Source organism: Capra hircus, chromosome 18, assembly GCF_001704415.2.
Source record: "Capra hircus breed San Clemente chromosome 18, ASM170441v1, whole genome shotgun sequence".
Taxonomy (NCBI): Eukaryota; Metazoa; Chordata; class Mammalia; order Artiodactyla; family Bovidae; genus Capra; species Capra hircus.
In genome coordinates, this window is record NC_030825.1 from 30,851,337 (window position 1) to 30,877,503 (window position 26,167).

The 26,167-nt window shown below is 40.6% G+C and overlaps 1 protein-coding gene across 1 annotated transcript in view; it reads right to left on the reverse strand.

The window, feature by feature from the left end:
- CDH8 (cadherin 8) overlaps window positions 1–26,167 on the reverse strand; it is a 397,394-nt gene that overhangs the window by 192,916 nt on the left and 178,311 nt on the right. The window contains exon 4 of the mRNA XM_005692098.3: window positions 6,750–6,869. Coding sequence (XP_005692155.1) covers window positions 6,750–6,869 — 120 coding nt within the window. The remainder of the gene's footprint in view (window positions 1–6,749; window positions 6,870–26,167) is intronic.

A 26,167-nucleotide genomic window follows, 5' to 3' on the forward strand; every position in this document is an offset into this window, starting at 1 on the left:
GCCTCACATCTTATCTGACATCAAACTGTTTCCTGTGTCCACGTATAAAGGAGACCTGGGCCCAATTCCAAGTTCTATGGGTCCATTTCTATACCAACAGCAGCCCCGGGAACGAGACACAATGCATGGGAGTCAGGTGGGGTTACAGAAGAATGTGAAAAACTAGATCTTGTGATCAGAGAGACTCACCTGAAACCTTGCTTCAAACACCTTGTGCAATAAACGTATTAATATCAGTTCTGATCCTCTGTTCTCTCATCAGTAACACGGAGATGACATTTAGTACCTACCTCAAAATATTGTATGGCATAAATTAAATTAAATTTGATAACACATGCAAACCCAACTAGCGCACTGCCAAGAACACAACACGTGTTCAATAAATGAGGTGGTTGTTGTTTATAGTCTTCTTTTTATTCTTCCTGTTGTTTATAATTTGACAGAGAGTTTGATGTAAGGATAGGGAAGACATTTTACCTTACTTTCTCTGAAATACAGATCTGTCAACTGCAAATTGGAGACAGAAATTCTTCCTTCTTCACTGTGGTTTAGAAACACAATAATATTTTACCTTTTATTACTATTATTATTTTTATTACTATCACAGTGATCTCCAGAATAGGAAGATATATTAATAACAATCCTTTCTTCTGCAATGGCTGCCACGGTTCCCTGAACCTTTCCATCTCAACATCTAATCTAGAACTGAATCTGAGCAAGAGTTTGTAAGTCTCAAGGTTCATTTCTACAAGTACCAGAATAGCATTACATTGGCTAGACACTTAAGATATAGCACGAGACTTGGAAATGACGTGAATTTGAGTCTTCAGTGAATCTCAGTAAAAACAACAAAAATCACACGTGAGGTTACGGTGGTGTTCTTCCTACCACAAAAATAGACAGAAGGAAGACAGGCTGGAAATCAAACTGGATTCCCTTCCTGGTGTTTCCACATCTCTATAAGTTGTGGCAAGCTTTTCTTTTTCTCTTTATTAATTCATTCCTTCCTTCTCTTCTGTTTACCCACCCTACCCTCTTCACACCTTTCTGTCTCAACTACTTACTGAATAATTTCAGGTGCCAAACTCTCTGCTAGGCATAGGGATGCAAAATGAGCAAATTAGACAAGCCCCATTCTTTCATGAGCTGTACATTCTAGCATGAAAACTGACTTAGAAACATAAGCAAGTCAATTACAAGATAATTACTGATTAGGAGACGCTCACAGAAGAGAATAAACAGAATAAATAGCAAATATTTCTGAATCCTAAGCTGATACCTAAAACAAGAGGAGAAGCTTTCCCTGAGACAGAGCAATTAATGTGCTCTGGTGACAGGAAATAAGTCCATAAAGTTGGAATGTAACAAGCAAGCAGGAAAACAGAACTTCTATGTTCCAAAGTCTGGAGTTCTGTCCTTAGCATTCTTGCGAAAGTAAAACAAGACACATACATGTATTCTTGTCTCCTATCCTTGGGTTTTGTCAGTGGAACCACCAACTGAAACTGCCTACCCTGGCCAGGTAGGCCAGTGGTCACGTGACCACTTGTGGCAATCCATAACTAACAAGCTACTGCCCACTGGAAGAATTCAGAAAAAGCCAAAAGGAAAGAGGAGACTCCAGTCCTTACATCCTACCATCTCTCAGAATCCTTCTCACTGGAATCCATCTTGGCTGAGTGACGTGTGCAGCGCCAAGAAGGACCCTGAGCCAGAGTGATTGGCCAGAGACAACCTGGATGCTAACCCAATCACCATAAATCCCGAGACTGCGAGCCACGTGGTGGAGCAGTTCTCCTGAATTCCCTTGCCCTCCTGCTTTCTGCCCAGGCACGCCTTCCCAATAAAGTCTCTTGCCTTCGAGCACAGGTGTCTCCTCGGAAAATTCATTTCTGAGTGTCAGTCAAGAGCCCACCCTCAGGCCCTGGAGGGGGTTCCCCTTCCTGCAACAGTTTTCTTTTCCTTATTGAAAATATTCTAACATCAAGGAGTTGCTGACAGTGGTCAGTGGGCTGTCTTCTCTATACAGATCTTTCCCTCAAATGATTCTCCAGATTCCAGTTTTTGCTGGAGGTTGTGTCGCTAAGTCACATGCAACTCTTCACGACATCATGAACTACAGCATGCCAGACTTCCCTGTCCTTCACTATCTCCTGGAGTTTGCTCAACTTCATGTCCATTGAGTCAATGATGCCATCCAACCATCTCATCCTCTGGCACTCCCTTCTCCTTCTGCCCTCAGTCTTTCCCAGCATCAGGGTCTTTTCCAGTGAATCAGCTCTTTCCATCAGGTGGTCCAAGTACTGGGGCTTCTGCTTCAGCATCAGTCCTTCCAATGAATATTCAGGGTTTATTTCTATTAGGATTGATTGGTTTGATCTCTTTGCTGTCCAAGGGACTCCCAAGAGTCTTCTCCAGCACCACAGTCTGAAAGTATTAATTTGGCACTCAGCCTTCTTTATGGTCCAGCTCTCACATCCATACATGATTACTTGAGGCATATGTAGGACTGGTTTTTGTTTTTGTTTTTGATGGCAAGAAAAATATTTTATCTTTTTTGGTTGTTTTTTTCCATTTTTAAAAATTTAAATTTATTTATTTTAATTGGAGGCTAATTAGGACTAGTTTTAAGTTTCAAGCGGGTATCTTACTCTTCCTAGGTATATCTCGGCCAACAGCTGCGCAAGGCAGGTGATAATAAAGCCTGGCCATTTGTGTACACTCTGAGACTCCTTTTAGGAGAAATCTTTCTTCCAGGGACCTCTATGGGTTTGGCCAAGATGCTGGTGAATCTACATTGCCTTAGCATATATCCTCTCCTAACTTGCATGGGTTTAAGGTCAGAATTATAGTGTGATGGACTTCCTTGCCTAAGTCTGTTTCATGTCTAACCTGGATTGCATGTTTTTGACTCTCCACAGATTCATATGGTGAACTGTAATCCCCTCTGTAATGGTATTTGGAGGTGGCAGCTTTGAGAGGTAGATCATGAGGGTGAATCCTTCAAAAATAGTATTAGCATTCATATAAAAAGAAGCCAGAGACCTAGCTTCTTCTCTTTCCAAGGGAACAGGAGAGACAGCCTCTGCAACTCAGAAGAGGGCAGTCACCAGAACCTGACCATGCCCACCCTGATCTCAAACTTCCAGCCTCCAGGCCTCTGAGAAATAAATGTCTGATTCTTCTAAGTTGCCCAGTTTATCACACTTTGTTACAGCAGTGAAACTAAGACAGTACTTCTTCTATCTTTCACAGTCTTTAAGCCCCAAGAAGTCACTTGTCCTCCTAACTCCAAGTCAGAGTCTATTCCACAGCTGAGGCAAATGATGCAAATCTTCTCATCACCAGAAAGGGTATTTTCTTTCCTTTTGCTTAGAAAATAAAAAATTCAAATGTTCTATGTTCTTTGTACATTTTTCTAATACAAAATATTTAAAAATATTCTTAATGTACTTCTGCCCTTATATCCTCCTCTATGTGCACATGCATTCACACCAGTCTCAATTTTTGTTTTAGAAAGATGAACAAAGGTCTCAGAGATAGACAAATTTAGATCCTTTAGGAACAACTAACCCCCTGTTTTCATTTGAACAAACTTAAGTATAATTAAGCAAACATTTACACAATAATACTTACCTTTCACTTAACATCTTGATGTTTCAATATGTGATTTGCTATTTGATAAGCTATTTGATAAACTATATCAATTTGCTAATTGATAAGCTATTAAACATCTGTTGCTGACTCTATTATTAAATTTAGCCTCTACTTCCTTCTGTACTCTGGCTGCTTGAGTTAAAAACCTTAACTGCATTCAACCAGTATTTATTAAGTAACTTCTATGTACATGCTTCAAGTATCATCTCTCTCCAGTGTATTTCCACAACACTACCAGAATACACTTTCTAAAATATGAATCAGATAACTTTGTATCTGTCAAATTGGACATGATAAGGCTAAAATGAATATGTGTTGAGATTAAACACTCATTATGCTGAGTGAAAATGTACATATTAAATGTTGCTGACAACACTTAATTAAGCAAATAGCAATATATGTCAAATGAGATTTAAAGTTGCCCAAATTCTCTGACTTAGTACTAGGCTTTTATTCTCTGTACTTCATGGTAAGTTATTCCTAAAGATATAAATTATTTAAATGGCATCATCATGCTTCCTTGTATTTATGTTGAAAAAAAAAATCTGTCTGCCAAAATGGATTGTGAGATATTATAGGCTGAGACTAGCCTTTGTGAATTTGTCTCCTTATATCTAACTTGCTTCCTGGCACATACTGAATGCTGATTTGGACATTTGTTGGAAGGTAAAAACTTACAGTTATAAAATAGATAAGTCCTAGGGATATAATGTTCTGTGTGGTGGTGCTAGGGGTTAAGAATCTGCCTGCTGATGCAGGAGACTTAAGAGACTCAGGTTCAATCCCTGGGTTGGGAAGATCCCCTGGAGAAGGGCATAGCAACCCACTCCAGTATTCTTGTCTGGAGAATCCCATGGAAAGAGGAGCCTGGTGGGCGACTGTTCATAGGGTCGCACAGAGTCAGACACACCTGAAGCGACTCAGCACAGCATGGCACATGATGTCTATAATTACTAGCACTGTGTCATATATTTAGAAGTTGCCAAGATCCTAAAATTTCTCATCAAAAGAAAAAAAAAATACAACTGCGTGGTGATGGATGTTAACCAGACTTATTCTGATAATCACTTCACAATATATGCTGTGCTGCACTCAATCATGTCTGACTCTTTGACACCCCATGGACTGTAGCCTGCCAGGCTCCCCTGTCCATGGGGATTCTCAAGGCAAGAATACTGGAGTGGGTTGCCATGCCCTCCTCCAGGGAATCTTCCCAACCCAGGGATCAAACCTAGGTCTCCCATGTTGCAGGTGGATTCTTTACCACCTAAGCCACCAGGGAAGCTCACCTGGGCTTCAGTATTCTTATACTGAAGTGAGTAGCCTATCCTTTCTCCAGGGGAACTTCCCAACCCAGGAATCGAAGTAGGGTCTCCTGCATTGCAGATGGATTCTTTACCAGCAGAGCTACCAGGGAATCCCTGCTAAATCTTTATGCTACACATCTGAAACTAATATAACACTATGTGTCAATTGTTTCTCAATATCTTCTCAATATACTTTCTCAATAATTGTTTCTCAATATATTACACTGTAAATAGTGAACCAAAAGATTCAAGTAAACAAAAAAAATAGCCAAGGAGCAAAGAGGAAATTATTCAATTTCACTTAAGGAGTTAGTACTTTTCTGTTTTGCGAATGCTGCTATACCATAACTCTTGCCATTGAAAAGAGAAGTTGGAAGATGTCTGACAGTGGCTTTGAAATTAAAGCCCTGGGTGTGAGTCCCAACCCTGGTCACATCTCTCACTGTGACTCTGGCCGAGCAGTAGGACATCTCCAGATGTTTCTCTCTTCCCTTAAAATTCAGAGCTGACCACCTTCTCTACTCTTCCCCAGGGTCATCAAAGAGGACAAAGGAGATGGCATCTATAGCAGACTTCTTCACTGAGGAAACCCGTATGTGATTATGCCCCTGATTAATGTCTTTTACAAGAGTTATTTCCTGTTTCTGAATCTAAATTCAATTTTAAGCCATGACCTATTTATGTATAGATATACTTTTTCTCACTTTTAAATGCATGAGGATTTTTCTTTGAATTAAAAAAAAAATGAGAAGAAGCTCTAAATTTTTAATTTAATTAATAATTGACTTAATGGTAAGACATGAAAATTCATCTCAATACTGCTGAAAACTCATGAATCAAAGTAACAAATGCATATGCGCCCACATAGTGAACTTTTCTATTTGGAAGTCTGCAGACAAAATCACCAGATACAGGAAAAAAACTGTACCCAAAAGATGATGCTATTTTAAGTAATTTTAAAATATGCTATAAAAATCATGATTATAAAAAGTCTGACACAGTGTCTTTACTCTCTTGCTACACTGTTAAATTAAACAATAAAAGATATATCTTCATTTACGAAAACTGTTATTTTATGAACTTATCTGCCAAATCATTAAAAATAGATTTCTTTGTTTGCCTGTTTTATGTTTTTTAAAAAACTTATTTCCTGTTTGCTAAAATCTATACCATTGAACTCAGGATACTCATTGCATTTAATATTGGCAAAAATGATAATATTTTCATGAGAGTTCTAGTACACAGATATCAGAATCCTGTTTAACAAATGAGGAATCTAGTAACAAATACAATAATATCCATGCACGAAATGATTACCATATGCCATGTACTGTGTGCTGAATATTTATTGGTTCATCTGATCTTCATAAGGCTATGAGGAAGGTTCCACTCCACTTCATAGATGTGTGAGTTGAAACTTAGAAATCTTTATAAATGTTACTTGCCAAGCATTTTGCAGCCAATAAGTAATTGTATTTATTCTTAAATCTGATATCTAAGTCAGCCTGAGGTATAAGCACACTTTTTTCCTAGGGATGAACAACAGTGCCAGGCCATCTGTTAAACAGGTGATATTCTACAAAGCATCTGCAATTCATTTTAATATGTATCAAAATGATTGTCAGGCTTGCCATGTACCTGGCACTGCACAGGAATAACACATTCAAATGTTACTGATAGGCAGTGAAGTTCCTTAACCAGAGCATTTCATAATCCACATCCCAAGAAAAGTGTTTCCCTGAAGCAATGACATAGTAAATAGAATTCAAAATTTAGGCCACAAACCTGTTTCAGGCTCAATGGAAAAATAAGGTTGCCCTTCCAAGATGCTATAAACCAACTTCGCACTGTTTCCATAAACTGGGTCATCAGCATCAGTAGCTGTTACATTAGTGACAGACGTACCTGAAAAAAAAAAGGAAAAGAAAAAGAGAAAATAAGAATTAACACATTATTCTTTGCCAAGAGCTGAATTTTGTTAAGGATATTATACAGAAATCCATGTGTGGTAACGAGGAAGAAAAGAAATCTTTTTAAAAATATGGAGATAAACTATCATAACTTCAATGATATACAAGCCTTTTAAAAGACAGAGTACTGCTAAGTTGATGTACTATATAAAGACAGCTCTTTTAGAATCTGTATTATTTAAGATTCCTTTGTAGTCTTCATTTGAAAGATACCTATCAGATTTGTGGGCTTAGAGAATATGAAACGGATACATATCAAAGAAATATGAAACATAAGGTTAATAATATGATGGATATAAAATGTAACATTTAAGTTCTCCAAAAAGCACAACTGAATTTACTTGGAAAAACTGGCTGCTGAAAAAGCTGCACAGAATATGAAAGGAATATCTTATCCCATCTTATTTATTTCCTCAAAATATAAAATTACATTGGACTACTAATTAATCATAATATTTAGATAACTGGGCTTATGGATAACAGAATCAAAACTTTTTTTCCCCCAGATTAATTTTCCATTTTTATTCACTCATTCATTTAGCCATTGAATACATTAAGCTTGCCTGAAACGAAGCCAAAATTTATACTCGAGAAGCTTACAGTTTGGTGGTAGGAGGGAAGAGGGGAGACAAATCCAGCTAAATGCACTGACACTGAGTTTGGACCTCTCACTTAATCCAGCACAAACCAGATATGGTCAGGGACAGCTTTCTGAGAGGCACTGTACTTGAGTGGAATTATGAAAGGTAAAAGACGCTTACTCCTTGGAAGGAAAGTTATGACCAACCTAGATAGCATATTCAAAGGCAGAGACATTACTGTGCCAACAAAGGTCCATCTAGTCAAGTCTATGGTTTTTCCAGTGGTCATGTATGGATGTGAAAGTTGGACTGTGAAGAAGGCTGAGCACCGAAGAATTGATGCTTTTGAACTGTGGTGTTGGAGAAGACTCTTGAGAGTCCCTTGGACTGCAAGGAGATCCAACCAGTCCATTCTGAAGGAGATCAGCCCTGGGTGTTCTTTGGAAGGACTAATGCTAAAGCTGAAACTCCAATACTTTGGCCACCTCATGTGAAGAGTTGACTCATTGGAAAAGACTCTGATGCTGGGAGGGATTGGGGGCAGGAGGAGAAGAGGACGACAGAGGATGAGATGGCTGGATGGCATCACCGACTTGATGGACGTGAGTTTGAGTGAACTCCGGGAGTTGGTGATGGACAGGGAGGACTGACGTGCTGCGGTTCACGGGGTCACAAAGAGTCAGACACAACTGAGTGACTGAACTGAACTGAACTGAACTGATGAAAGGTGGGTAGAGTTTAACCAGGAAAAGAACAGCAGGGAAGGAATTTTAAGCAAGAGTAAAAACAAAGTAGTCTGAGAGACTGTGTTAAATTCTGGGAAATACTGAAAGTGGGGAGAAACTGGAGAAGTCTGGTGTGTTAATGAGAAGCATGTTTTATGAGGGCAGGGTCCATGTCTTCCTCACTAAGTGTCAGACATGTAATGATTATTGAACATACATTTGCTAACTGAATGGATGCACAAATGAATAAATCATCTGATGATTTCATAAAGAATGGTAAGTATCACAAATGAGCTTCCTAGAAATAGATTCTAAGATGAACATTTCTTGAATTTTTACTGAGGAGTTCCTTAGATCAGTATATTAATACATATATACAGAATCTAGAAAAATGGTACTGATGAACCTATTTACAGGGCAGGAATAGAGACCCCAACACAGAGAACAGGCTTGTAGACATAGATATAGAAGGAGAGGGTGGGACGGATTGAGAGGATAGCATTGACATATATATACACTATAATGTGTAAAGCTGGAGAAGGAAATGGCAACCCACTCCAGTATTCTTGCCATGAATCCCATGGATAAAGGAGCCTCGTAGGCTATAGTCCAGGGAGTCACAAAGAGTCCAACACAGCTTAGTGACTACTAACAACTGTATAAAGTAGATAGCTAGTGGGAAGCTGCTGTATGATACAGAGAGCTCAACCTGGTGCTCTGTGATAACCTACAGGGGTGGGGTGGGGTGGGCGGGAGGTTCTAGAGGGAGGGGATGTAAACTCATGGGCTTCCCAGGTGGCTCAGTGGTACAGAACCTGCTTGTCAATCCAGGGGCCATGGGTTTGATCCTTGGGTCAGAGAGATTCCCTGGAGGAGGGCATGGCAACCCAATCCAGTATTCTTGCCTTGAGAATCCCATAGACAGAGGAGCCTGATCATGGGGTCTCAGAGAGTCAGACACAACTGAGCAACTGAGCGTGCATGCATGGCTGATTCATATTGTTGTACAGCAGAAACCAACATAACACTGTAAAGCAATTATCCTCTGATTTTAAAAAAGGTATCTGCAGGAAAGCGGAAAGAAGGAGCTCTAAGGCAGTGATGCAGTTACAACAAAGACCTCAGTGGACTCCCCTCTAGAGTTGGGATGGTCAGTGAGGAAATCCATCCAGGACTTTATACTCCAGCACTGACCAGTGTTTGGCTGTGGGAACCTCCCTCAGAATGGAGGTTTGGCCCTGGTCCAGGCGGCTGTCTTCAGCTGAGAGATCATCAGCCCTGAACTGTTAACAGTCAACACGCCCCGCAGCTGAGGGAAGAGTGTTTTAAACCTAAAGGGAGCTGTGGGTGGATCTGAGCAGCATCTCTGTTTGCTGAGACAAGGTAGAGCTTCTGAAAGATCTTGCCAATCAGAATACTTTTTGAAGTGTGTTGAATTATGGTGACTACATAGGAAAATGTAATGTTTGCCGAGCAGTTGATCATCCTGTAAAACGAATTTTTACTCGGCGTGATGATTCAGAGGGTCTACAAAAATCTACAGCTAGAGATAAAAAATGCTCTGAATGTGTTGTGTAATACATTCCACCAGACACTGGGAACAGTATCAAAAAAATAAATAAATAAAGACTCACTTTCACAAGTAGCTCATCAACTAGCTGGTGAAATGAGCACATGAAAGCACAATATTTGCAGTTATTTGAATATTGTGTGGGATGGAGAAGAATAGGAGGAAAGACATTCCAGGTGAGAGGAGGATAGTAAGATAGACATGACTAGGTTTCTGTTAGGAAGAGAGATGTCTGGAAAAGGCAGTCATTAAAACTAAAGTTGGAGAAGCAAACAGAACAAAATATAAGGGCATATAAATGTCAAGATGGGGAGAGTTAGCTTCATCCTGTAGAAAAGACAGGAGATCCATCATTTGCAATCAACCCTATGTAGGAGGCTCCTCCATTAGTACTTCCAGATTCAATTGGAGGCAGAGATATAGAACGGCAGGAGATGAGACAAGTTATGAGGTTTACAGGTATAGTCCAATTAAGAGATGATAAAACATTGACACTGGGTAATGACAATGGTGGCTCAGAGGTTAAAGCGTCTGTCTGCAATGCGGGAGACTTGGGTTCGATCCCTGGGTTGGAAAGATCCCCTGGAGAAAGAAATGGCAACCCACTCCAGTATTCTTGCCCGGAGAATCCCACGGACGGAGGAGCCTGGTGGGCTACAGTTCACGGGGTTGCAAAGAGTCGGACACGACTGAGCGATTTCATTTTCAATGACAATAAATATGAGTCTTAACGCTGATTCTCTTGTTTTGGTCCTTGCACTAATTTGACCTAAAATGTTCCGCTGGAGGTAAGCTTATGATGCTTTTGAACTGTGGTGCTGGAAAAGACTCTTGAGAGTCCCTTGGATGGCAAGAAGATCAAATCAGTCAGTCCTAAAGGAAATCAACCTTGAATATTCACTGAAAGGACTCGTGCTGAAGCAGAAGATACAATACTTTGGCCACATGATGTGAAGAGCCAACTCATTGGAAAAAACCCTGATGCTGGGAAAGATTGAGAGTAGGAGGAGAAGAGGGTGACAGAGGATGAGATGATTGGATGGCATCACTGATTCAACGGACATGAGTTTGAGCAAACTCCAGGAGATGGTGAAGGACAGGGAAGCCTGGTATGCTTCAGTTCATGGGGTTGAAAAGAATCAGACATGAGTTAGCAACTGAACAGCAACAAAGCTGAGTATTTTTGCAACTATTTTTGTAACTTTTCTCTAAGCTTAAAATTAATTCAGGAGAGTTTTTTTTTTTTTAATGAATCACAAGAAAAAGATGCAAGATTTACTAAAAGAACTGAGTTCAGAGACTAATCTGAAAGGGTGAACTCTTTCTTCCCTGCAGAAGGCCATGAGATAACTTTTGTTTTTGTTTTTCTGGGTTGTGTTTTTACTTAGATTTTGCTTTTAGGAGAAATTACTTCCCCCATTATGAAATAATAACACATTAACAGACAAATAAAGTCAAGCTCTGTACTCTGTGTCAGGCTGTTAGTGAGTGTGTGCATTTCAAACTAGTCTGTTTAGGCTGGAAAAAGAGAAGTGATAAAGTGAAAATATTCTGTTATCAACAGAGTTACCTTCTAGTGAGGGGACTCTAAAATTAAGAAATGCCTTCATAGAGAAAATAAATAAATCTAGATAGTGTCTGAACAATGACAAACCCTGTGTATATTTGTGGGGTGAGTGTATTTGGGCAGAGTAGCATGGGGTTCATTCTCATCCAGTGGCTCAGCAGTAAAGAATCTGCCTGCAGTGCAGCAGACCCAGGTTCAATCCCTGGGTCGAGAAGACCCCTTGAAGGAGGGCATGCCAACCCACTCCAGTACTCCTGCCTGGAGAATCCCATGGACAGAGGAGCCTGACTGTCAACAGTCCACGGGGTTGCAAAGAGTCAGACACGACTGAATGACTAAGCAGCAGCGTGGGGTTAAGTTTCACAGATGGAATATTTATATGTGAAATGTTCTGATGTTAAGTACCTTTTCTCTTCGGACCAATCATTTAACTTGTCTTCGCTCTGGATTTCAAGTCTACAACAAATGTTAAAATTACTGTGAGGGTCCAGCAAAATTATATAGACAGAGGCTAGAACAGAAATGACCATATGCTAAGTCTGTGAGTACCAACTCTGCTTACGTGTTAGTATCCAGCTTTGAAAAATATTTGGATCCCTAGCGTCGCTTTCAAATCTGTGGGATGACAATACAGGGATGAAGGTGGAGCAGTTTTTAAAGTCTTCTCAGGCAATTCCAATGTAAAGCCATACTTCAGATAAACTCTAATGGAAACCAGGCTTTTTGAAATTTAACTTCACTCTTCTCCATAGAAGCATTAATTTTCTATCCTGATTACTGTGAAGAACTTTTGCTCAGATTTGTTTATAAAATGAAGCAACTTTTAAATCACTCTGCTGAATGAACAGTCACAGAGATTGCTCAGTCGCTCAGTCATTTCTGACTCTGCAATTCCATGGACTGCTGCCTGCCAGGTTCCCGAGTTCATCATTTACATGCTCTGCCCTGTGAGTCATTGCTTTCATATACAAAAGCAATAATCTGGGGACTTCCCTGGCAGTCCAGTGGTTAAGACTTCTCCTTGAAACACAGGGGACGGGGATTTGATATCTGGTCTGGGAACTAAGATTCCACATAACTTGGAGCAATTAAGCCCATGTGCCCAACTACTGAGCCCAGGAGCCACAACTGAAAACTCCATGTGATGCAACCAAAGATCCTACATGATGCAATGAAGAGTCTATGCGCCACAACTAAGACCCAATACAGCCTAATTAATTAATCAATTAAAAAAATTTTTTTTATTCTTCAAACCTCAAAGCTTTGTGCAAGAAACAAATGAGATAATAGTGAGAGAGTAGTGGCTGAAAAGATAACTTTAGAGTCAAACTGTCTTGAACCAGAACACTTGTTTTATATTCCACGCTTAACTTTTATAGGTTCTATGTCCTTGACCAAGTAACAAAACTTTCCTAAGCTTGAGCTCTTTAATCTGTAAAAAAGGAAGTTAATAGAAATTGTTATATCCTAGGCTTTTTCTTGTGATTCATTAAAAAAAAAAAAACTCTCCTGAATTAATTTTAATCTTAGACAAAAGCTGCAAAAAAATAGTTCCTGTATACCCCTTACTCAGCTTTGTTGTTGTTCAGCCACTAACTCATGTCTGATTCTTTTCAACCCCATGAGCTGAAGCATACCCAGGCTTCCCTGTCCTTCACCATCTCCTGGAGTTTGCTCAAACTCATGTCCATTGAATCAGTGATGCCATCCAACCATCTCATCCTCTGTCACCCTCTTCTCCTCCTACCCTGAATCTTTCCCAGCATCAGGGTCTTTCCCAATGAGTTGGCTCTTTGCATCAGGTAGCCAAAGTACTGTATCTTCCGCTTCAGCACGAGTCCTTTCAGTGAATATTCAAGATTGATTTCCTTTAGGACTGACTGATTTGATCTTCTTGCCGTCCAAGGGACTCTCAAGAGTCTTTTCCAGCACCACAGTTCAAAAGCATCATCAGCTTACCTTCAGTGGAACATTTTAGGTCAAATTAGTGCAAGGACCAAAACAAGAGAAGTATCATATGACTATCAATCCCACTCCTGGCATATATCCAGACAAAATTATAATTCAAAAAGATAAATGCACCCCTATGTTCACAGCAACACTACTTCCAACAGCCAAGACAAGGTGACAACCTAAATTTCCAACAACAAATGAAGATGAAGATGTGGTACATATGACAGGGGAACACTACTCAGCCATCAACATCGAATAATGCCATCTGCTACAGCATGAGTGCAACAGAGATTATCACACTAAGTAATAAGTCAGGAAGACAAATACCATGATAGCATTTACACGTGGAATCTAAAATATGATGCAAACGAACCTACCTATGAAACAGAAAAAGAATCAGAAACATATGGACTGGTGGTTGCCAAAGGGGTGGGGGTGGGAGAGGAATGAACCGGGAGCTTGGAATTAGCAGATGCAAAGTGGTATGTGTAGAACAGGTAGACAGCAAGGCCCTCCTGTATAGCACAGGGAAATATATTCAATATCCTGTGAAAAAACCATAATGGAAAAGGAAAAAATAGTAGCTTATTTTCTTAAATTTGGAAGAGGAAACACAAAAAGACATTCTCAAACGTAGCAAGTTAAAAAACACACAATCTCGTGTTCACCCATCTAATCAATTTCATATCAATTTCCTCGGTGGCATAAAATTGCTCAAAAATACAATGTGTTTTGATGTAGCAGGCACAAGACCAGGCACTGGGCATGTCCTTAGTACAACTGTCTTAGAGTTACTTGAGTGAATCGCTCCCATGTTTGAATGTCGCATCTTCCACTCCATACAAATCCCACACGCTCGCCGAGAAGAACCACTGGGCTGAGGACTGTAACAAAGCTAAGACAAGCTTTTATCCACATCCTCCCTCAAGATCTTTCTGCCTGATATCTGGCTTCTTGGGAAATCCGCATCCTTTAGCTTCAGACACCTGGAAATGAAAAGGCAGCACTCCTTTCCGTCAAGGATGATATTTCTCCTAATAGTGATTCAAGACTGTTGACGCACCTGTACACTGGAATAGATGTGCATGGAGGTTTTGTGGACGCATTTGTCAAGTGATTACCCAGAGTGGGGAAAATGGATGCTTTGAGGTTAATCTTGCAACAGAAAAGATTTCTAGTCAAGCTGTGGTGCAGGCTCCTCCACGGGAATGCATGCAGAATGCAGACCACGGAGGCAAATTGAAAAGTGTAAACCTTGCAGGATAGTGTTTCTTCAAAGCGGCATGTGTTGGTGTGTGATAAATAGGACCCTGAGTAATACCCAGGAAATACAACAACAGGATTCTCTGTCTGTGTTTTCATTTGGAACTGTTTCTGTCCCTTGGTTGACGGTACAAGAGCCTCATTTAGCTAGTGACTATAAATTTGACACGGTGCCATTTCTCCAAGAAAGCCCCTATTATAATCCAACTTGATTCGGATCCTAATTATAATAATATAGCTGTTGTATTTCCAGCTGTTTTTCAACAAACATGATCCCTGTCATCACAATTCATACTGCCAGTGTCAAGTCAAGTGTGAACGGCGTCAACCCCAAGGTGAAGTCCGCTTTTAATAAACCCATATTTTTTCTGCATTTACCTTCTTGGTTAAATGCAATTGGCTTGGTTTTCAATTAACACGGTGCTCCCAGAATCCTTTGCCTCTGGCCATACCTGAAAGTTCCCTCCCATTAGCAACAAAACGCACCCGTCTCTCCCCTATAATGACAGGACACACTACAAGGAAAATTAACCATTAAAATTTTTACACTGTCAGGGTAAAGGTTCCAGCTTGCTGACAAACTAAGATGAAAGGCCTTCGGGAAAATAAGATGTTGGGGGTTTGGGGTAGTGCGGCTCTGTTAGTGAGGCTCTACTTTTTTATGAGCAAGTCAGCACACCAATTCTGCACATTATTCAGAAAGAAAAATGCTGGTGCTGACACCCTGAGCGGAAAAACAAAGGTTTGGTGCAGCGTGAAAACGTGCACACTGGAAAAGCTAAAGCCTTATGACGAGAAGAACACAGACCCCATTTGCAAAGACGCATTTGCAATACATTTTCAGAGAATAAGCGTTTCAATAGCAGGTGAAAAATAAGACAGCTGACCTTACTAGCTGAAACTCAGAAAGGTGTGCACAACGGGCCTTCCCAGGAACATCTCCCAAATCTGACTTGCCCTTTCAGCTACCCTGGTCCAAGTTCAGTATGGACAACCCCCAGACAGGGTAACTGGCATTACTATCTGAAAATACATTCTTTAAATAGTCACACTTTCCAAAGCTCATAGGCCTAACAGGTAACAACAACCTATGCAATGCCTTCATTATTTTAATAAAATTGAGCCCTCAACCCATTTCCCCTCACCTTCCTTATTAATTCCCCCAAGCAGTAGGCAACACAAGAGGTAATGGGGCACAGGTGTTAATGACAACCCTTTGGGGTTGCTGTTGCACCGCAGAGCAATAATTTCATGGTACCCATGTAACTTGTTGACGTTTAAATTATCGCTTACTAGAAGCTGAAGCATCTGGCCCTGGAGGTTTTAAATGTGTCATGCGAAGTCCATTTTTTTTTTTTAGTCTTATCAAACCTGGGATTCCTGTGCATGCACTTTTAGAGGGTTTTTTTTTTTTTTTCTGTTTGTTTGTTGGATCTGAGCAGAGACCTTGTATACTTAAGGAAAAAAGATCAGAGAAATAAATGCAGGCAGCCAATATTCCTTTTTCTTCACTTCTCTCTAACTGATATCATAGGCTTGAACATTCGTTTCTCCTGAAGGGACTCAAGCAAACTCCCCAAGTGGGGAAGATGACCTAAACCTTACTGATATTTTTTTTCCCATTTTGCTATTTAATTATAGAAGACACACACCAAATATCCAAACCTTTAAGGGGTCTTTGGAGGGGGAAAAGGATTAAACATGGATCAGTAAAAATTGCAGCCTATTTATTTTAACCCTGTATATGGAGAATTCCTCCCCATCTAAGTTCTGAGGGAAATAAATAGTGAATTGTACCATCTGACTGTTCATTCACCTATAAGCAGGAAGGTTTCCACTTCCTTCTAGGAATCTGTGCTATGACCTACTGTTGGTTAACTAGGAAAGTTACATCGGGGCACTAACAGACGATCTAACCTTCCCTTTGGATGGTGATGGATCTCGCAATTGAACAGGAGGATGAGGCGGTGTCCACCTGCCATGTCACTGCAGAAACCTCCCTTTGAAGACACACAGCACATACTGCAATCTCAAACAGTCACTTCCCACGCTGTCTTCTTCCGCAGAGGCCTAACCATTGCTCTCTGGGTGTTTTCCTCCCATGCTAACTCAGCCTGTAGTGCAGAGTCACTGCCAAACTCTACAGGCTCCAAATTGAATTTATTATGGGAACAGGGACAGACTCGAAACTGCAGTCGGGTGGATGGACAGCACCGAAACGTATCCTGTCATTTATCTGGCTCTGTTTTGGAACATAAACTCGGGAAATAAAATGCGGTTTCCAGATTATATTCTGGAGCATTCTGAGGTATAAACTGTTTTGTAACTTAATGAAACAGCCCATACAGACTTAACAGGGTGTTTTTAAAATGAGCCTGGAAGTTTCTGGAACAATTAAACACTTCAAAAGACACACTAGAGCACACAGATGTCTTCTCTTCACCCATGCAGCATTCCGGCAAACATCTGTAATGTGCATCGGGTGAGAGAAATGAAAAATATTGTATGAAGATGTGTAACTGTAAAATCTCAGCCCTTGTTTACTATGCACAGGAGGGAAAATGCCTTCTGGATCCCAGGCAAACAACGCCAGGATGGTGGCCTACCCACTGCTTCCGCAAACAGATAATGAGGACAATTGGAGGCCTGGTTGTGAAAACTAATAAGCTGTCTGTTTTACAGTTTCATGTGTATAAATAAACCCTTTCAGAATCGGAATGACTCTTTTATAATATAACAGAGGGGGGAAAAAGTTTCTTTTCTTTTCTTAGGTGGCCTGTTCCCAGCAAGCAAGCCTTTGCTGTTCTGTTACCTATGGAACAAAATCCTATAACTGCCTAAGAAGTAAACTAGCATCATTTATGCTTTAGACTGACAGCTATTTCCAGCCTGACCTTGCACAATTACGCTACTGGTGGCACTGCAGGCGTCTTCCGCAATGTGTCAGGACTGCAGTAGGCGGAAGGCTTCGTTGGTTCTGTTTTATTATCTGAGTTCGTTCATTCACTCACACAAAGGTGATCTGCAAAGTATGCCCTGTGTGCAGAGCTCAGAGCTAGATGCAGAGGGTACACGAATGTGCAGCAGAGCCCAAGTTGCTGTCCCAACCGTATTTGAAGTTTCTTTTAGCAATGCCTTCACATGGTTTCACTTTATTACAGAAAAATGTGCAAATCTTTGCTAAGTTTAGAAGGCACAATGCAGTGGAAAACTCCTATATACTACAATTCTAAGGTTAGAGGATTTTGTTCACCTTACCTTATTATTATAAGACAGATCATATTCTACATCGATTTGCCACTCTCACACAGTGAGGACATTTTTTTTAACATCTTTGAGGTTCAGATGCTTAATCTAAAAAATGGGAATGATACCACCCACATCAGGTTCTTATTCTAAGGCTCCTTAACGCAGGGGTCCCCAGCCTCCAGGATCTAATGCCTGATGATCCGGGGTGGAACTGATGTAATGGTAATAGACATAAAGTGCACTGTAAATATAATGCACTTGAAACATCCCCAAAACCATCCCCTCACAGTCGTCCTTGGAAAAACTGTCTTTCATGAAACTGGTCCCCGGTGCCAAAAAGATTGGGGACCGCTGGTATAATGACATCACACAATCAACACTCCCTGGGTGAGGGGCACTGTATAAATCACAGCCCTGGGCTCTCACGGGCATGTTACTACTTTATTTATATTGGATGAAGTGAGAATTTGGGGCCAAGTTGCATGAGAAAAAAAAATACAACCATGGCAATGGTTGTTCATATTTTATTCTTTCAGAATAGGCTTAATTTTCTAGTTAAAAGACAGGACTTAAAAATTTTTTTCAGTAGTGAGGCCGTGGCTACCCTCCCTTTCTTTCTGTTTTTTCTTTTATCCCCTAGTTTTATCGAGGTATAATTGACCAAAAAATTGCAGTATATTTAAAATCGTGTATAACATGATTTGATATGCCTATACATTGGGAAATGATTACCACAATCAACTTAATTAACACATCCATCACATCACAGAGTTACTTTTCGTCCCCCTACATGTGAAATACAAAATGAGTGACTCTCCCATCAAATTGCAAAGCCGGCAACATGAAAAGCCACTCAGCCACTGTGCTATTGGGAAGGGAAAGTCCTAGACAAAACAGGCCTAATTGGGCAATCATTGCAGAGCTATGGATTCAAAGAGATTAAAAAAAAAAAATAATAAGTATTCACTAACTCAACCGAAATATGCCATCCTACCTAGGGGTTGTCATACTGAGTGAAGTAAGTCCAACAGAGAAGAAGAAATAGCTTATGGCATCCCTTTTATGGGCAATCTAAAAAGAAATGATACGAATGAAGGTATTTACAAAACAGAAAGACTCGCAGACTTAAGAGAACAAGCTTACGGTTGGAGGAGTGGGGAGGAGAGGGGGAAGGGATAGCTAGGGGGTTGGGGACGGACAGGTACACACTGCTACATTTACAATGGATGACCAGCAAGGACCTACTGTGAAGCACAGGGAACTCTGCTCAATGTTATGTAGCAGCCTGGATGGGAGGGGGGTTTAGGGGAGAACAGATACATGTATACGGATGGCTGAGTCCCTTTGCTGTCCATCTGAAATGATCACAACATTGCTAATCAGCTATTCTCCAAAATAGAATAACAGGTTTAAAAAATACGAGATTCTTCATGTTCAGCTAGCTAACACTGAGGTAAGCTGGACTGATCTCCTGTTTCGGCCATTTTGCAATATGTTTTTATTGAGCTCTTGCAATGTATCAAGCTTTCTTGAAGGGCAGACTAGTGGGAAAGCAGAAAATTAAATAACCAATACAAATAATGTAAAATGATAAAGTGCTGTAGGTGAGGGACTTCCCTCATGGTCCAGTGGTTAAGACGCCTGCAATGAAGGGGATGTAGGTTCGGTTCCTGGTCACAGAACTAAGATCCCACGTGCGGGAGAGCAAGTAAGCCTGTGTCCTCAGCTACTGAGCTGGCACACCACAGCTAGAGAGCCTGCATGCTGCAACTGAGACCCAATGCAGCCAAAAATTTTTAAAACAGAAGAAGAAGCAGAGAAAGGTGAAAGAAAGGACATGAATAACACAGGAGGGGCAACTAAACAGCTATAGCAAGGTTTCAAAGTGGAGGGGACACTGACATTGAGATTAGATTTTAAAAAAGGGTGATCTTGAGTCAAGGTTCAGAGGTGGGGTTGCAAATCAGATGGAACCCCCATGAAAGAAGTTAATCAGACTGGAGCTTAGAAAAATGGAAAGTTAGAGATGGGATTTGAACAGCATTTTTATACCAATTACCCAGAGTTCACTAATTTTCTCATTTTTTTTCCCCCAACACAGTTGGTCAAACAAGTATTTTCCTATGATTCCTTAATACCTCCACCTAAGGTCACACCCAGATTCAAGATTTAGTTGATTCCTGAGCTGAGTCATTTCTTCTTCTGAGCTCTAAAAATACTTTTTTTGGATTGTCTCTTGGGGTACCTTTTACTTTTATATATAAACTGCAGTGCATATAGATTTTCCTCTTTCAGACTGAAAGCTTCTTCAAAACAATATTCTTTCTTATTTGCTCAACTTTTCCCGCTAATCTTTTTCTCCAGAATTAACTCATTCCTCCTTAATGTAGCTTCATCCCTTTATCACATCATAAACACAGCTCTATGCTGTTCTATTTGTACAAACACTAAGAATGGCCTAGTATGAAATATTTATTCATTTAATCTTTGCAAAAAGCCTTTGAGCATTTGTTATGATTATCTCCTTTCAAACAGGAAGGGATAAATCCTGTATTCAAAACCAGAAGTTTCCAAACTGGCCCTCATTACTACTACACAAGCACAGTACTCTAAGTGCAGAGAATATGGCCCAGTGTCCTGTTTTTCTCCCTAGCATCTCAGAAAGTGCCTTGAGTATAAATATCTATTAAGTGAGTAAATGGATGAATGCTGATTTTCTTCAGGAAGAAATATTTAGAAATGAATATGAGGTTCGTGACATTATACAGAAGACATGGATCAAGACCATCCCCATGGAAAAGAAATGCAAAAAAGCAAAATGGCTGTCTGGGGAGGCCTTACAAATAGCTGTGAAAAGAAGAGAGGCGAAAAGCAAAGGAGAAAAGGAAAGATATAAGCATCTGAATGCAGAGTTCCAAAGAAGAGCATGAAGAAATAAGGAAGACTTCTTCAGCGATCAATGCAAAGAAATAGAGGAAAACAATACAATGGGAAAGACTAGAGATCTCTTCAAGAAAATTAGAAATACCAAGGGAACATTTCATGCAAAGATGGGCTCGATAAAGGACAGAAATGGTATGGACCTAACAGAAACAGAAGATATTAAGAAGAGGTAGCAAGAATACATGGAAGAACTGTACAAAAAAGATCTTCGTGACCCAGATAATCGTGATGATGTGATCACTAATCTAGAGCCAGACATCTTGGAATGTGAAGTCAAGTGGGCCTTAGAAAGCATCACTACAAACAAAGCTAGTGGAGGTGATGGAATTCCAGTTGAGCTATTTCAAATCCTGGAAGATGATGCTGTGAAAGTGCTGCCAGCAAATTTGGAAAACTCAGCAGTGGCCACAGGACTGGAAAGGGTCAGTTTTCATTCCAATCCCAAAGAAAGGAAATGCCAAAGAATGCTCAAACTACCGCACAACTGCACTCATCTCACATGCTAGTAAAGTAATGCTCAAAATTCTCCAAGCCAGGCTTCAGCAATACGTGAACTGTGAACTCCCTGATGTTCAAGCTGGTTTTAGAAAAGGCAGAGGAACCAGAGATCAAACTGCCAACATCCACTGGGTCATGGAAAAAGCAAGAGAGTTCCAGAAAAACATCTATTTCTGCTTTATTGACTATGCCAAAGCCTTTGACTGTGTGGATCACAAAAAACTGTGGAAAATTTAAGAGATGGGAATACCAGACCACCTAACCTGCCTCTTGAGAAATCTGTATGCAGGTCAGGAAGCAACAGTTAGAACTGGACATGGAACAATAGACTGGTTCCAAATAGGAAAAGGAGTGCGTCAAGTGCGTACATTGTCACCCCGCTTATTTAACTTCTATGCAGAGTACATCATGACAAACGCTGGACTGGAAGAAACACAAGCTGGAATCAAGATTGCTGGGAGAAATATCAATAACCTCAGATGTGCAGATGACACCACCCTTATGGCAGAAAGTGAAGAGGAGCTAAAAAGCCTCTTGATAAAAGTGAAAGAGGAGAGCGAAAAAGTTGGCTTAAAGCTCAACATTCAGAAAACGAAGATCATGACATCCGGTCCCATCACTTCACGGGAAATAGATGGGGAAACAGTGGAAACGGTGTCAGACTTTATTTTTGGGGGCTCCAAAATCACTGCAGATGGTGACTGCAGCCATGAAATTAAAAGACGCTTACTCCTTGGAAGAAAAGTTATGACCAACCTAGATAGTATATTCAAAAGCAGAGACATTACTTTGCTGACTAAGGTCCGTCTAGTCAAGGCTATGGTTTTTCCAGTGGTCATGTATGGATGTGAGCGTTGGACTGTGAAGAAAGCTGAGCACCGAAGAAGTGATGTGTTTGAACTGTGGTGTTGAAGAAGACTCTTGAGAGTCCCTTGGACTGCAAGGAGATCCAACCAGTCCATTCTGAAGGAGATCAACCCTGGGATTTCTTTGGAAGGAATGATGCTAAAGCTGAAACTCATACTTTGGCCACCTCATGAGAAGAGTTGACTCATTGGAAAACACTCTAATGCTGGGAGGGATTGGGAGCAGGAGGAGAAGGGGACAACCGAGGATGAGATGGCTGGATGGCATCATGGACTCGATGGACATGAGTCTGGGTGAACTCTGGGAGATGGTGATGAACAGGGAGGCCTGGTGTGCTGTGATTCATGGGGTCGCAAACAGTCAGACACGACTGAGCGACTGAACTGAGCTGACAGCAGGTTGATCCATTGATAGTTTTAATTATATGTTATTTTTATTGTTTTGCCTTATTTTCATATTGTTAATTGTGGGTGAAGAAACAGTAGAGATTTTGGATCCTCTTAAAAGAGAGTAGTCATGGCAGAAAACAACAAAATTCCATAAAGCAATCATCCTTCAAATAAAAGTTTAAAAAAAGTGTAGTCATGATTTTGTCTTCGTAAAGAGTAACTCACATTTGTGGCTGTAAACAAAAGCTATTATGATATCAAACCTTTTTGTAAGCTCGTGAAAAGTTTCTATAGAGGAAATGACGAGGGATTTCCCTGGTGGCCCTGTGGTTAAGAATCTGCCTTTCAATACAGGGAACGCAAGTTTGACCCTTGGTCAGGAAACTATGATCCCACATGCTGAGGGGAAACTCAGGCACCGAAACTAGAGAAGACCATGACCCACAATGAAGAGTTAGCATGCCACAACGAAGACCCAGTACAGCCAAATTTTAAAAAATGAAGAAATGATGGACTGCCTCCAGGGTGGAACATGTCTTTACCAGGAGTAAGCACTGTCCCAAGAGTGATAGGTTGGTGCCTGCTTAGGGTTCACAAGCCTGTGCCAAGGATGTCTGCAGTCACATCCATGAAGGCTGATCATTAAGAGCCTAAGTCTGAGAACCAGGCATCAAAGCCAAGTTTATCATGGAGTGAATAAAGAGCTACAAGGCTCCCTTCCTCCCAGGGAAAGCACAGGTCTAGTAGAGAACTGGACTAGGAGATTCCATGAAAGCTCACACCAACACAGTCACTTGATCATAAAGGGTGGCAGAAATGGCCAGGGATGAGTTGGTGACAGGGGATGGAGAAGAGCCAGACTCTCCTGCCTGCACTCAGAGCTTGAAGCCGAGTGGACCTTTTTTGTGTATGTGAGGATTAAATCCCTCTGGAGTTGAGCCACAAGTACTTATTCTCATGGCTTTCTGCCCATCTTGCTAGTATGTGCTGAAGAAAATTCTGCTTAAACCAGAGAAAATAAGTAGAGATCACATTTCTTGAATCTGAGCCACTACTTGCTAGATGTTCCACTAGCATTACATAGGAAATCCCCTTAATCTCTATAAAAATATCACAAACAGGGTACAATGGACTACTTTTTTTGCACCCTCCCCGCTTTATATGTTGCTCATTCATGGATCAGAACCTTGTCATGGCAAAGGGGCTAGTGTAACTCAGTGACATTAAAAAACAAAAAAGACTAAGATCATAGCATCCAGGCCCATCACTTCATGGCAAACAGAAGGGGAAAACGTGAAAGCAGTGACACTATCTTCTTGGGCTCCAAAATCACTGCGTACGGTGAATGCAGCCATGAAATTAAAAGACACTTGCTCCCTGGAAGGAAAACTATGACAAACCCAGACAGTATATTAAAATGCAGAGACATTACTTTGCCAGTGAAGGTCCATATAGTCAAAGCTATGGTTTTTCCAGTAGTCATGTATGGATGTGAGAGCTGGGACTATAAAGAAAGCTGAGTGCCAAAGAATTGATGCCTTCAAACTGCAGTGCTGCAGAAGACTCTTGAAAGTCCCCTGGACTGCAAGGAGATCAAACCAGCCCATCCTAAAGGAGATCAACCATGAAGATTCATTAGAAGGACTGATGCTGATGGTGAAGCTCTGATACTTTGGCCACCTGACAGGAAGAGCCGACTCACTGGAAAAGACCCTGATGCTGGGAAAGATGGAAGGCAAAAAAAGAAAAGGGCAGCAGAGGATGAGATGGTTAGCATCACCAACTCAATGGACATTAATTTGAGCAAACTCCAGGAGATACTGGAGGACGGAAGAGATTGGGATACTGAAGTCCAAGGGGTGACAAAGAGTCAGTCATGACAGCAACTCAACAATATTCATATGTTGAGTTCCAAACCCTCAGTGGGATAATATTAGGACATGGGACCTTTGGGAGACAATTAGTTCATAAGGGTAAAGCCTCATAGTGAGGTTAGTGCCCTGATAAGAAGAGGAAAAGACAGCTTGCTTCTTCTCTTGTCTCTCTGCTCTCTATCATCTGAGAACACAGCAAGAAAATGAACATCTACAAACCGGAAAGCAGGTTCTCACCAGACGCCAGTTCTGCTGCCACTTGGTCTTGGACTTTCAACCTCTAGAATTATGAGAAACAAATGTTGTTTCAGTCACTCAGTCTATTGCAATTTTTTATAACAGCCTGAACTGATGACTAAGACACAGAGGATGGGGAGGGAGGGATAGTTGCTCAGTCGTGTCCAACTCTTTGTTACCCCATGGACTGTAGCCCACAAGGCTCCTCTGTCCATGGAATTCTCCAGGCAAGAATACTGCAGTGAGTTGCCATTTCCTTCTCCAAGACACAGAATGCTTCTGTCTTTTATGACCAAGGTCTAGTTTATAATTGAAGAAGCTGGCATTCAAGTCCAGTTCCATCTGATCCAAAGACAACATTTCTACTCTATTAAAAAGAAAAAGGCATACATCATTCGTCCTTTGGTACCAGAATATTTTAAATTAAATTTTACTTATCATAAAAGCAGAGACGGTCAGTCTGAAAAAGGAGAGATATCGCTTGGTCCTAATCCCAAATTCTGGTTAGGTCAGAAACAGTGAGACCATTATTTGTCTCCAACTATGTGTTACACACTGTGCAAGGTCCTTTATCTTTCCTTATTTATTTTTATGCTCCAAATACATCTATTAAGCTGAAACGGTTGTCTCCATTTTTAGATAGGAAAACAGTCTCAAAGAAGCTAAATAAATGTATTAAGACATAAACTTCATAAGTGTAGGAATACAATTCTGTTTCATTTTCCCCTCAGAGTTCAACTCTGGAGTTCTAGCATCTTACTGTAGATAGCCATAGGTTTGAAACCTAACCATCCAACTAAGGAATTCACACATATACAACCCTGACAATCAACAGCATGAGGGCTACTGATGGAAATTTGGCCTTGACATAAGGACCTCACTTCAAAAAAAAAAAAAAAAATCACCAACTGGATTTAAAGTCCAAGTCAATTCATGTCAATTCCCAACCCCATCTTTTGCATCTCTTGTGCTATCAGCTCTTCCTGTCTACCGGGATTCCCAGATGCCAGTGGGAGTCTGTTTTCTTCTCCCCAGTTCATCCTAGTAGATGTATGAGAGGAAAGGGGACTTCTCCAGCAGTATAGGATAAAATGAAGTGTGGCCAAATCCAACAAGCAGTACATAGAAACAAAAACACAAGAAGGATATGGTGAGATCATGGTACCTGCATGCTTGGAGAGAGTTGGGAAAAAATATATTGGAAACTCTACATGCCTTAATTAAAATCATGGTAAAAGCAAAAGAATATATGAAAGACTAGGCACTAATTTCAACAACAACAACAAAAAAGATCAAAGATCTGCCAACGTCTTGAGGGTTCTTTTTTCTTTTAAACTGGGAGGATGGAAACCACAAAAAGGAAAAGAAGATGAGACAGAGAGAATAAGACTGATGACGCTTTTAGCCTGACATGGTACTGATGAGTCTGATACACACCACACCTTTAAATAGCTTAGGGAAACTGAACTAATATTTCATCTCTTCATCTTCAGTTGGCCTTTGTATCCTTCTTTCTC